The 13,544-nt window shown below is 34.1% G+C and overlaps 3 protein-coding genes across 3 annotated transcripts; 1 reads left to right on the top strand and 2 right to left on the bottom strand.

Moving 5' to 3' along the window:
• Positions 1-229: 229 nt before the first annotated feature.
• LOC102588454 (wall-associated receptor kinase 2-like) lies at positions 230-3,568 on the top strand. The gene is made up of 4 exons (XM_006366300.2): positions 230-660; positions 732-1,228; positions 1,998-2,174; positions 2,305-3,568. The coding sequence occupies exons 1-4, from the start codon at positions 230-232 to the stop codon at positions 3,531-3,533; spliced, it is 2,334 nt and encodes a 777-aa protein (XP_006366362.1). The 3' UTR covers positions 3,534-3,568.
• Positions 3,569-4,005: 437 nt separating this feature from the next.
• On the bottom strand, positions 4,006-7,554 carry LOC102588133 (wall-associated receptor kinase 2-like). The gene is made up of 4 exons (XM_006366299.2): positions 7,100-7,554; positions 5,933-6,423; positions 5,515-5,691; positions 4,006-5,430 (listed from the first exon to the last, which is right to left on the bottom strand). Exons 1-4 carry the CDS (start codon positions 7,543-7,545, stop codon positions 4,169-4,171), a joined length of 2,376 nt encoding a protein of 791 aa, XP_006366361.2. The 5' UTR covers positions 7,546-7,554; the 3' UTR covers positions 4,006-4,168.
• Positions 7,555-10,003: 2,449 nt separating this feature from the next.
• On the bottom strand, positions 10,004-12,939 carry LOC102581403 (wall-associated receptor kinase 2-like). The gene is made up of 4 exons (XM_006366278.2): positions 12,497-12,939; positions 11,774-12,258; positions 11,501-11,677; positions 10,004-11,390 (listed from the first exon to the last, which is right to left on the bottom strand). Exons 1-4 carry the CDS (start codon positions 12,937-12,939, stop codon positions 10,186-10,188), a joined length of 2,310 nt encoding a protein of 769 aa, XP_006366340.2. The 3' UTR covers positions 10,004-10,185.
• Positions 12,940-13,544: the final 605 nt, after the last annotated feature.

The raw sequence follows: 13,544 nt of genomic DNA, 5'->3' as shown, positions 1-13,544 counted from the left end.
TGACGTAGTTCATATGTCAAAACCATGTAATTGCATTATAAGACTAGTAAAATAAATTCAATAATGTTTTTGATAAATTATTCACACTATATATGTAACGTCATTTTCATCTTTAGTTCTATATATGAAACCCTTTGCTCAATATGTGTTTTTAATTTCCATTGTTATCTTTCAAAAAAAAAAGAAAAAAAGCATGCAGCTTAGGCATCTTCCTTTTTTTATTTCATTTATGCTAATTTTGACATTAGCCACTGCCCAAAAAATTATCCCCTCTAACACCACTTCTCCTCCGCCGACAAACACCACATCTCCGCCAACCAACACCACGACGACGACGATCACTAAAGCTGCGATCATTACAAAAGCAGGATGTCCGAAAAAGTGTGGGAACCTAACAGTTCCGTACCCTTTTGGGATTGGCTTAGGATCTGGTTGTGCCTTGGATCCGAATTTTGAAATCAATTGTGATACTAATACAACAGATTCTCCAACACCATTCATAGGGAATATTCAAGTGTATGACATCTCTGACGCTGAAATGCGCGTATCGACTAACATAAATCGGAGGTGTTATTCATCGACGGGCATGTTGCTTCGAAATGATCCTTCTTGGATGAATTTAGGAACCTCGAGTCCTTACAGTTTCTCTACCCACAACAGGTACGTACCTAATTATAAATTTTCTCTTGAAACCTTATAAACTTGAATTTTGAATTCACCTATATATACAGGTTCACCGTTGTTGGTTGTGATGAAGCTGCTATAATATTTGAAGGTGACTTTGCTAATGGCTGCCCCGCGATCTGTATTAGTTCGAGTCAGGTAACTGAAGGAAGGTGTATGGGTATTGGTTGCTGCCAAATAACAATACCAAAAGGCTTGAAAAATTTCAACACAATGATGCAAAGTTCGCCACAAAATCACACTGGAGTTTGGTCTTTCAATCCATGTGGCTATTCATTTCTTGGTGAAGCTAGTCGATTCGAATTCATGGGTTTACAAGATCTAGGCGATCTTACTTTTAAAAAGAGGATTTTAGATAATGTCCCTATTGTGTTAGATTGGGCTATTGGAACTCTTACTTGTGTTGAAGCACAAAAAAGTAGTAACAATTATGCTTGTTTGAATAATAGCCAATGTGTTGATTCCAACACTGGCCTTGGTGGTTATAGGTGTGCCTGTAAACCGGGATATGAAGGCAATCCATATATCGGCCCAGGTTGTCAAGGTAACTTCATTTCTCTACTTCCCTCACATGTTTCAACTTACTTTTATGTGTAAAATTTAGATATGATAAGTACCGTAAAATGTAATTCTTCTCAAGTCAATACGATAAACAAGTTAATTTTAAAATGTTTGTCAAACTTCGCATGCATAATCTTAGTTATAAGACAAGAGAGAGTTATTCGAATGATAAGCACCCGAGTCATCAAGAGAGCAAAGGTGAGAGCTCCTGGGGAGGGAGAGAAAAAAAAATAAAAAAGATTATTATAAATTGGGACAAAGAGAATAAAACTATTTTATTGGGGAAAAAAATACTAACAATTTGAGTTAAGACTTTTTTGAGGTGAATCAGTCTAGCAATAAGGTCGCTATTAACTTATCTTTTTTTTTTATATAGAAATGATTAAATATTCAAAGTTGTACAAATATTAGTTAGCTTTTAAAATATTTAAGATATGTGATAATGAATATGGTTTAAATACTTGGAAAAAGAGTGACGCTAATTAAATACTCCTACTTGCCATTAGTTAACAAAATAATGTAGGACCGTACAACTTCACACGTAAATACGTACAAAATAAAGATAAAAAAATCAAAGTGTCACAAATTAATTTATTTGATCCACCAGCCAACGTAATATATATTTATGTACACTATGATTTTGACCGATGAAAAGAAATTACTATCTAATGTCATGATTTTTATTTCACCTTATTGATCGATTAATCTTTCTTTAATTTTGGGTGACGCATCGTTTGGTTAATTGTACCCAGATATTGATGAATGTGCGAATCCAAATACTAATTCATGTGAACAAAATTGTATAAACATACCGGGGAGTTACAATTGTTCATGTCCAAAAGGGTACACTGGTGATGGAAGAAAGAATGGTCGTGGTTGTATTGCACCAAACTCGAACTCAGAGTTCCCATGGATTAAGTTTTCCGTTGGTAAGTTTCTCAGAAATTCGACTTGTCTCTACTTGCATATAGATAAACGTACTGAATTGTATTTCAATTTATCTGTCTTAATTTGACTGGACACGAAATTTAAGAAAATAAATTTGTTGGATAAACACAGGTATGGGAGTTGGTTTTATGTCCCTAGTAGTTGGGACAACTTGGCTCTACTTCAGCATCAAGAAAAGAAAACTCATTAAACTTCGCGAGAAATTCTTCCAACAAAATGGTGGTTTGCTGTTGAAACAACGAATATCTTCTAACGAGGGTGGTGTGGAAGCAACCAAAGTTTTTACAGCAGAAGAGTTGAAGAAGGCTACAAACAACTATGCTAGTGATAGAATTCTTGGTCGTGGTGGAAATGGAATTGTCTATAAAGGTATACTACCTGATAATCTCATAGTTGCTATTAAAAAGTCTAAGTTTGTGGACGAGGATCAAATTGAACAGTTCATCAATGAGGTTCTTATTCTTACTCAAGTCAACCATAGAAACGTGGTGAGACTCTTTGGATGTTGTTTGGAAGCCGAAGTTCCTTTACTAGTTTACGAATACATTTCTAATGGTACTCTTTACGAGCATATCCACAACCAAAATGGAGCACCTTGGTTATCATGGAAGAATCGGCTAAGAGTTGCTAGTGAGACAGCAAGTGCACTTGCTTACCTTCATTCATCCGCGTCAATGCCTATAATTCATAGAGATGTCAAGTCTGCCAATTTATTGTTGGATGATGTTTACACCGCGAAAGTGGCAGATTTTGGAGCTTCAAGACTAATTCCTCTTGATCAAACACATATTGCTACATTGGTTCAAGGGACATTAGGATACCTAGATCCTGAATATTTTCGTTTAAGTAAATTGACTGAAAAAAGTGATGTTTATAGTTTTGGAGTAGTCCTTGCAGAACTTTTAACAGGGATAAAACCTATTTCGAGGGATAAAAATAACGAGGACAAGAATTTGGCAGAGTGCTTCATTTTGTCTATGAGAAAGAATCAATTGTTTCAAATTCTTGATCGTAGAGTGGTAAGAGAAGGAAGCCTTGAACAACTCCAAAAGGTGGCTGAGCTAGTGAAAAATTGTCTTAGATTGCACGGTGAACATAGGCCTACGATGAAGGAAGTAGCAATGGAACTTGAGAGTTTGCAAAAGTTCACAAAAAATAACCCTTGGGCTGATGGACACGGACATGAAGAGAACGAAGATGAATCAACAGATCTTTATACAATTCCAATTGACTCGAATACAGGTATCAACAAATTCTCTGGACAATACAGTTCCAACGCCAACACAAATAGCAGCATGTTTTCTTCATTGATATATACTAGTACAAATATTCCGCCGTGATCTAAAGAAGGTAAAAACAGTTCTTCAATGTTGAATTTTCTAATGTAAATTTTTGGTTTTGATTTGTATTTTTCTCTTTGGATTTAGGATAGAAAGAAAACTGTTTCTTCCCGAATCTATTTGCTTTTGAATTTTTAGTTTCTCATTTTAATATGAGAAAACTTGTTGTGTATAGTACTATTGTTGTATAATCTGTATATATTTGTTAAATTTGTTTATGTTCAATTTAGTTCAGAAGGTTGATAAAATAATTTTGAAAAAGAACTCGATAAACAAAATGGGAACTGAAATTGATCTAGGGAAATTCGAAGCCCAGAATGGAATGAATCATTTCTGCCACCGAAATGAATGTAAGCCCTTTATGAATGCTTGTACCATTCAAAGTTTTAACGAATGACATAGATGAGTCTTTCGATGGCATATTTGAGTGTTATCCCTAAAAAGAATTAACATAAACTGTACAACAATAGTATAAACAACAAATTTCTCACATAAAACGAGAAAAAAATACATTTAAAAGCTAGCTAAAGTAGGATAGTTTCCGATGAGAACAAAAATCATGAAAGTACAAATCAGTGAATCACAAACAAGAAAATTACATCAAAAAAACCAAAGCGCATAATCTTTATCAATCATCAAATTGCCCTTCTGTTGTGGATCAATGGGCTATTTGTGTTAGAAGTACTACCTGAACTATATTGTCCAGAAAAGTTGCTGCTATTTGTATTGGAATTCGAACTATATTGTCCAGAGAAATTGTCGATGCCTGTATTAGAGTCTATTGGAATTGTATAAAGATCTGATAATTCATCTCCGTTCTCTTCATGTCCGTTTCCATTAGCCCAGGGGTTATTTTTTGTGAACTTTCTCAAATTTTCAAGTTCACTTGCTACTTCTTTCATCATAGGCCTATCTTCTCCGTGTAAACTAAGACAACTCTTCACTAGCTCAGCCACCTTTTGGAGTTGCTCAAGGCTTCCTTCTCTTACCACTCTGCGATCAAGAATTTGAAATAATTGATTCCTTCTCATAGACAAAACAAAATACTCTGCCAAATTCTTCTCCTCCTCATTTCTGTCCTTGGAAATAGGTTTCATCCCTGTCAAAAGTTCGGCAAGAACTACTCCAAAACTATAAACATCGCTTTTCTCAGTCAATTGACTTGTGCGAAAATATTCAGGATCTAGGTATCCTAATGTCCCTTGAACCATAGTGGCAAGATGTGTTTGATCAATAGGGATTACCCTTGAAGCACCAAAATCTGCCACTTTCGCGGTGTAAACATCATCCAATAACAAATTGGCAGACTTGACATCTCTATGAATTATAGGCATTTGCGCGGATGAATGAAGGTAAGAAAGTGCACTTGCTGTCTCACTAGCAACTCTTAGCCGATTTTCCCAAGATAACCAAGGTGCTCCATTTCGATTGTGGATATGCTCGTAAAGAGTTCCGTGAGAAATGTATTCGTAAACCAGTAAAGGAACTTCAGCTTCCAAACAACATCCAAAGAGTCTCACCACATTTCTATGGTTAACTTGAGTAAGAATAAGTACCTCATTAATGAACTGTTCAACCTGTTCCTCGTCCATAAACTTAGATTTCTTAATAGCAACTATGCGGTTATCAGGTAGAATACCTTTATAGACAATTCCATTTCCACCACGACCAAGAATTCTGTCACTAGCATAGTTGTTTGTAGCCTTCTTCAGCTCCGCAGCTGTGAAAATTTTGGTTGCTTCCACACCACCCTCGTGAGAAGACATTCGTTGTTTCATAAGCAAACCACCATTTTGTTGGAAGAAATTCTCGCGAAGTTTAATGAGTTTTCTTTTCTTGATGCAGAAATAGAGCCAAGTTGTCCCAATTACTAGGGACATAAAACCAACTCCCATACCTGTGTTTATCGAACGAATTTATTAGAATTAGAAATATAAGAGAAGGGAAAGTAGAGACAAGTTGAAATATCTTAGAAACTTACCAACAGAAAACTTGATCCATGGGAACTCTGAGTTTGAGTTTGGTGCAATACAACCACGACCATTCTTTTTGCCATCACCGGTGTATCCTTCTGGACAAGAACAATTGAAACTCCCAGGTATGTTTGTGCAAATCTTTTCACATGAATTGGTATTTGGATCCGCACATTCATCGATATCTGGCATGCAAAACAGAGAAAATTAATCCCAGACGTGTTGTCCTTTTTATTTGTTTCTTTTAGATACTTACTATCAAAGTTGGAATTAAAGAGTTGTTATAAAATGAAACTGACATTACTTTTAAACAGACTAAAAGAGAACGTATAATAAACAAATTGAAACAGAGGGAAAAAAAAGAGACAAACTTCTTATAAACAAGAGAAAGTCCAAACATGTGAGAAAGCAGAGAGACCAAATTACCTTGGCAGCCAGAGCCAATGTATGGATTGCCTATATATCCCGATTTACAGCCACACCGATAGCCACCAACGCCAGTATCAGAATCAATACACTGGCTATTATTGAGGCAAGCATAATCGTTACTTTTTTGTGCTTCAACACAAGAAAGATTTCCAATGGCCCAATCTAGCACAATAGGGACACTATTCCTAATCTTCTTTGCAAAATTAACATCACTGAGATCCTCTATACCCTGGAACTCAAATCGACTAGCTTCACCAAGAAACGAATATCCACATGGATTAAACGACCAAATTAAGCTATGATTTTTTGTGGTTACCATAGTTGTATTGAAATATTTCAACCCTTTTGGTATTGTTATTTGGCAGCAACCAAAACCCATACATTTTCCTTTAACTATATTATTGGTGCTTATGCAGATAGAGGGGCAATTATTAACGAAGTCATTTCCAGTAATTACACCACCATCATCACAACCAACCACGATGAATCTGCAGAGGCGAATTTACAATTTAGATTCAGTAAATTTGTTGACTTGACCAAACAAATTGAACTTGAAATGACTCATCAAAATGAGTTGAAATAATGTAACTCAACATGTCAAACTGCAATCCAAATTTAAATATACAACATTAGATTTGAAATTTAAGAATTATGTAAACTTAAAAGAATATAAATTGGTTTTCTTTTAGCCTTTCTTTCATAAAGGGGGTAGTTTGGTCGTCATTTTCAATTTGATTGTTAGCTTAGTGGGTATGGGTTGGGTTAAAAGAGGTAACGGGTAGTTTAAGTGAAATCGAGTATTTTTTTGGTCGATTAGGATTTTTTCATCCGATCAGGAGTAATTTTGTTAAGTTTAATAACAGTAGGGGTATAAATTATAACGAAGGACAAGACTAACTGATAAACGAAAGTAAAAGGATATCTTTTTTTTTAAAACTAGTATCCCCATTTTTGACACCCTTACATGTTGGACGGGTTAATTTATGACTCATCTTAATTCACCCATTATTATCTAAGCAAATTTTGATTGATTAGGCATGACATATTTATTTATTTATTTAATCCATTTAGTATAACTGTACATGAGCATATTTAAGAATCATTTCGCGCACATATATATATGATTGAAGCAGAAAATAAAAAGTTCAGTTGAATCGATAATACCTATTGAGCGAAGAAAAACTGTAAGGACTTGATCTTCCTAAAGTTATCCAAGAAGGAATATCTTGAATTAAAACTCCTGTTTGTGAGTAACACTTTGTATTTATGAAATTTGTTATACGCATTTCCGTGTCTGAGATATCGTAAATTTGAATATTCCCTATGAATGGTGTCGTAACGTTGCATTCGATCTCAAACATGGGGTCTAAGGCACAACCTGACCCAATTCCAAACGGATATGGAACTGTAACGTTTCCACACTGTTTTGGACATCCTGGTTTTGTGATGTTAGCAGCTTTGGTGATTGTGTTGGCATTGGTTGGCGGAGATGTGGTGTTTGTGGGAGGAGATGTGGTGTTAGAAGGGATAATTTGGGCGGTGGCTAGTGTTAAGATTAGCATAAAACAGGGGAGTTGGAAAGAAAACAGAGCAACTTGATTATGCTGCATGGTTTTGAAATATTATTATGGAAATTAAAAGGACGTATTGAGTAAAAGGTTCCATATATAGGACTTAGGGCAACCGTTTGGTAGAATAGTACTGAATAGCGTGTATTAGTAACGTTAAAATTAGTGATCTTTGGATTATTTCCTATTTGTAGTTTCATTTAGAGAGACTTATTATAAACACTTTTAAATTTGACGCAAATTATTAGTTTCGTACCGAACTATTGACAGTCTTAAAAACACATATCTATTTGACTAACTAAACTTAAATACACCTCCGAGAGAAGTGTTGAAAACACCCCTAAACTTGGTGAGAATTTAGGGGTGTATTTTACTCATGTTTCAAGATCCTGAAGTGTATTTAAGTTTAATTAGTCAAGTATATAGGTATTTTTAAGACTCTCAATAATTTGAGAATGAAACTAATAATTTACATTAAATTTTAGGTATTTTCAATACGTCTCTACTTCATATGGTAGAATGTGTTATTTTTATTTGTCCTTACCCACACTTATCCATATATTTAGATTATCTAACACACAAATGTTTTAAATTTCTTGATTATGATATTTAAAAATATTTTCTTTTGGAAATAAGTTACTTAAAAATGAAACATCTCTAACAGATAAGGAAAATAAGTTTCACAAACTCTATTTCACATTGATCATGTTCTCTTCATTCTTAAACATACTTTATTTTCACCTCATTCTCGTAGCTTCTATTCCCACCACTCCTATCCTCGATCTCCACTTTTCATAATATTTGTCTAAATAATATAGCAATGTGAAAATGACCTTAGAATAAAAGATCTCTAGTGGCCTAGTGGGAATGACAACAAGGCAATAATAGATAAAAATTTCGAAGGCGTTGACAATCGTAGTTTTGTCTTCTTAATAATGTGCCCACCAAACAACGAAGACTTTGACTAAATCAAAGTCGACAAGGAATCATTTAAATGCATGCAATGTTAGTAATTGACGGAAATTGATACGAATATTACTTCAGTTGTTTACTAAATACTACATTAAAAATAGATGTCCTGCTTAAAAATTATGAGATAAGCGGATTCAAAATTTTCACTCAAAATAAATTTTGAACTCCTAACAATTAAGTCAACTTCTAATCTTGTATTCAAGAGATTCAAAATCTATATATTTGAAGAAAAAAAACATGTATATATCTATATTTAAGGATTCGAGTGATCACCCTCACAACCCTTAGATCCACCCGGAGTGAACATCATGTATATATCGTCGAGCTATGAATAAGTTGATTCGGAGTTCACTGTTATTGAAAAAATAAATCTTTAAGATGAATTCTTTGAATTACGTTATCTTGTCAGTATAAACTATTTTATAGTCAACGTTCTACTTTTTTATCCTTTCTGTCACAATAAGTCAATGCATGCACCATTATGAAGCATTCTTATGACAATACATATTGGTTGGCAGTGCCTAATTTTGCAGTTTTATATTAGTAACTTCTCTTAAGATTTTTCCTTCTTTTAATCTTGATGATTAATACAATTTTCTTGTCAAATTGTTTGAAAAATAACATCTAACTCAATTCCTCTTCTTTACCAATGTGCCATTTCAATTAACTAATTCCGATAAAAAATTTAGCACTTTTTATTAATGTACATATTTATTAACATAATTAGCATGAAGATATGATCATATGCTGTGTTTTATTTATCACTCTCTTGTATTCCTTTTTGTTTTCTGTAAAAAAGAGCATATAACTTTCATTTTTACTTTTTTTAATCGTATAACTAAAAAAAGCAATTAGAATAGGGTAATTTACAAAAATTTCACTAGTTTATGAGCTAATTATTTAGATTCACTCACAATAATTTACAATATTATGAATCTTACCAGATTTTAAATTTCGGATACATATATCTACCGTGTTCAGATAATACATGTATCTCGAATACATGATGTGAAAATTAGGTGTAATTTGTTCTAGATATATTGTATCCAAATGAATTTGCATGTATCTGACTCTCTCATTCGTCACTCTCGTTCGCCTCTCTCCTATCTCGCTCGTCACTCTCCTTTCTCACTCGCCTTTCTCCCTGTATCTAGTAGTAAAAATACATGTATTTAAATGTATCTGACTTAAAATCCGATATAAATTATTAATCAATGAGACAATATATAATTATTAATTAGTGAGATAAAATGTCAAAACCAATAAAACCTGGTTTGAAAAGAATATGTATGCCACTTTGTCCTGGCGAATACAGTGTTTGAATAACTAAAGTCATACATTTGGCTATAAGTTGACTGGTACTACGTGGACACAAAGAAAGAAAGAAGGAAATGTAGTTCATTATATTGATGATTTTCAGAGTCGACATTCAAAATTTCAACAAGAATTGACAAAAACATTCAGTTCACAATAATATAACTTTCATTCATTAGTTAATTTATCATATGAGATTAGCTAATTACAAAAAGAAAAATATTTGGTTCAACTCTTCGGTTGATCAATTGTAAGCAAACCATTTAGAGGAATTTGTTTATATTTGAAACTCAGAAAATACAAATCATATAAAATCTTTCAATGACGAATTAAGAAAGAGTGCATGGGATAACAAATTAAATATAATCTTCATCAATCATTATATTCACCTTCTGATCACCGCGGGATATTTGTATGATATATTAATGAAGGACTATACGAACTATATTGTCCAGAAAAGTCGTTGTCTGTATTAGAGTCGATTGGATCAATTGTATAAAGATCTCTTACTTCATCTTCATTCTCTTCGTGTTCATGTCCATTAGCCCAAGGATTATTTTTTGTGAACTTTCTCAAACTTTCAAGTTCCATCGCCACTTCTTTCATAGTAGGCCTATCTTCTCCGTGCAAACTAAGGCAACTCTTAACAAGCTCAGCAATCTTCTGAAGTTGCTCAAGACTTCCTTCTCGTACCACTCTACGATCAAGAATCTGAAATAAGTTATTCGTGTTCATGGACAAGATGAAATAGTCCACTAAACATTTGTCCTTTTCATTTTCGTCCTTCAAAATAGGTTTCAACGCTGTCAAAAGTTCAGCAAGAACTACTCCAAAACTATAAACGTCACTTTTCTCTGTCAATTGACCTGAGTGGAAATATTCGGGATCCAAGTACCCTAACGTTCCTTGAACCATCGTAGCAACATGTGTTTGATCGAGAGGGACTAATCTTGAAGCTCCAAAATCTGCAACTTTCGCGGTGTAAACATCATCCAACAATAAATTGGCAGACTTGACATCTCTATGAATTATTGGCATGGACGCGGATGAATGAAGGTAAGCAAGTGAACTTGCTGTCTCTGCAGCAATTCTCAACCGATTTTGCAAAGATAACCAAGGCGCTCCATTTTGATTGTGGATATGCTCGTAAAGAGTTCCATTAGAAACGTATTCATAAACTAGTAAAGGGACTTCAGCTTCCAAACAACACCCAAAGAGTTTCACTACATTTCTATGGTTAACTTGAGTAAGAATAAGTACCTCATTGATGAACTGTTCAATTTGATTCTCATCCACAAACTTAGATTTCTTAATTGCAACTATATGATTATCGGGTAGTATACCTTTGTAGACAATTCCATTTCCACCACGACCAAGAATCCTATCGTTGGCATAGTTGTTTGTAGCCTTCTTCAACTCTTCAGCTGTAAAAATTTTGGTTGCTTCCACACCACCCTCGTTAGAGGAGATTCGTTGTTTTAAGAGGAATCCGCCATTTTGTTGGAAGAACTTCTCCCTGAGTTTCATGAGTTTTCGTTTCTTGAAGCTAAAATAGAGCCAAGTTGTTCCAAGCACTAGGGACATAAACCCAACTCCCATACCTGTACTGAGTAGAACAGATGTTAAATCGTCCTGAAAATATTAAAAACTTCATGACAAATATCAATGTAAACTCGAAGAATTCTTAGAGTTTATATGATGAGGAACTTACCAACGGAAAACTTGATCCATGGAAACTCCGAGTTTGAGTTTTTAGCATTACAACCACGACCATTCTTTTTTCCATCACCAGTATATCCTTCTGGACAAGAACAATTGTAACTCCCCGGTATGTTTATACAATTTTGTTCACACGAATTAGTATTTGGATTCACACATTCATCAATATCTAGCATACAAATTAAAGCAAGAGAAAATATATAAACCATAGTACATTTTATCATTTTATGAATTCAAGTTATACACAGGGCTAGTGTTATTGTACCTTGACAGCCGAGGTAAGGATTTCCTTCATATCCCAGGTTACATCTGCACCGATATCCACCTAAGCCAGTGTCAGAATCAACACATTGGCTATTACCTTGACAACCATAATCATCGCGTTTTTGTGCTTCAACACAAGTAAGATTTCCAATAGCCCAATCCAATACAATGGGGACATTATTGACAATCCTCTCAACAAAATTCAAATCATTTAGATCCTCCATGCCTCGGAATTGGAAACGACTAGCCTCACCAAGAAATGCGTAGCCACATGGATTAAACGACCAAATTCTACTGTGATTTTTCAAGCTTTGCATTGATGTGTTGAAATATTTCAACCCTTTTGGTATTTGTATTTGGCAGCAACCGGAAGCCATACATGTACCATCGACTACCTCAGACGACCGTGTACAGGTTGTGGGGCAACCATTCACGAATTTAGTACCACTTATTATAGCAGTATCATCACATCCAACAACCGTAAATCTGTGAATTTAAAGTTAATCAGTTCGAACAGAATACTGAATTCAAACATAAGGACTTCTTTTGTGATTTTTGAAATAATAATTTACATACTACATAAAAAGGTCCTAACATTAATCACATGAAATAAATCAAAAGCAACAAACATCTAGTTATATGTATACATCTGAGTCATTTTTGTAACGATATATCAATTCTAAATTGCAAAGTTGAGGAATATATACGAGGATTCAACTTGAACCTGTTAAGGGTAGAGAAACTATAAGGATTTGATCTTCCTAAAGTGACCCATAGCGGATATTCCACGAGCTTAAGTCCTGCTGATGTGTAACATGTCTCCGCTATGAAATTAAATAACCGCATTTCCGCGTCAGAAATGTCGTATACTTTGATGTTCGATGCATAGAGTGTTGCAGTCCCTGTCGATTTGTTACAACCAATCTCAAAACTCGGGTCAATGGCACAACCTGAACCTAACCCAATCCCAAAAGGATACGGAACTGTGAGGTTCCCACACTTCTTTGGACATCCTGGTTTTGTGATATTCGCGCCTTTTGTAATGGTGGTGGTCGTGGTGGTGTTGGTGTTGGTGGGAGGAGACGTTGTGCTAGTGGTGGTTTGAGCAGTGGCTAATGTCAAGAATATTAGAAAGAAATGAAGTAGAAGCAATTGACTTTGCTTCATGATTTTGAAAAAAATAATTTCATTTGAGGTGTTTAATTTCATCATATATAGAAATATAGAATAAACAATTTGAAAATAAACTTTGCTATTGCTATTTGGATGCAAAATTTAATTATTTTTATGGTTCGTATAATGTAATTGCAATCATTGAAATTCTATATTATCAGTGTACTAAAACCAGCTGTTGAATGTTTTGTCTTTCTCTATATATTTTTTTATATAATTAACTTGCCAGCTTGTTGTTATTGTATAAAAATTAATCTATGGTGTAAAAATTATTTAAACTGCCAAATGTATGAAACATTCTCGAGATTTAAGCAATTGCATGTTGATATAACTAGTGAATATGTTTCTCCCAATATTGATATATATATTTTATTTGTTTAAGGAAAATATACACTTATTTTTTATTCTTCATGACCAAAAAAGGGGAGTAGAAATTTTGCCTACTAACAGGATATATCTTCTTATACAAGGACGTTTTGTATAATCTAAAAAGACAAAAGATTTTTGTTTTTACTACTAAAGCATATGCCTAGTTAAAATGTTCGAAGACGTTGACAATTAGAGGTTTATTTGATCTAATCATTTGCCCACCAAAGTTT

This window comes from Solanum tuberosum, unplaced genomic scaffold (assembly GCF_000226075.1).
Source record: "Solanum tuberosum cultivar DM 1-3 516 R44 unplaced genomic scaffold, SolTub_3.0 scf00627, whole genome shotgun sequence".
Classification (NCBI taxonomy): Eukaryota; Viridiplantae; Streptophyta; class Magnoliopsida; order Solanales; family Solanaceae; genus Solanum; species Solanum tuberosum.
This window is presented reverse-complemented; position numbering and strand designations above follow the sequence as displayed.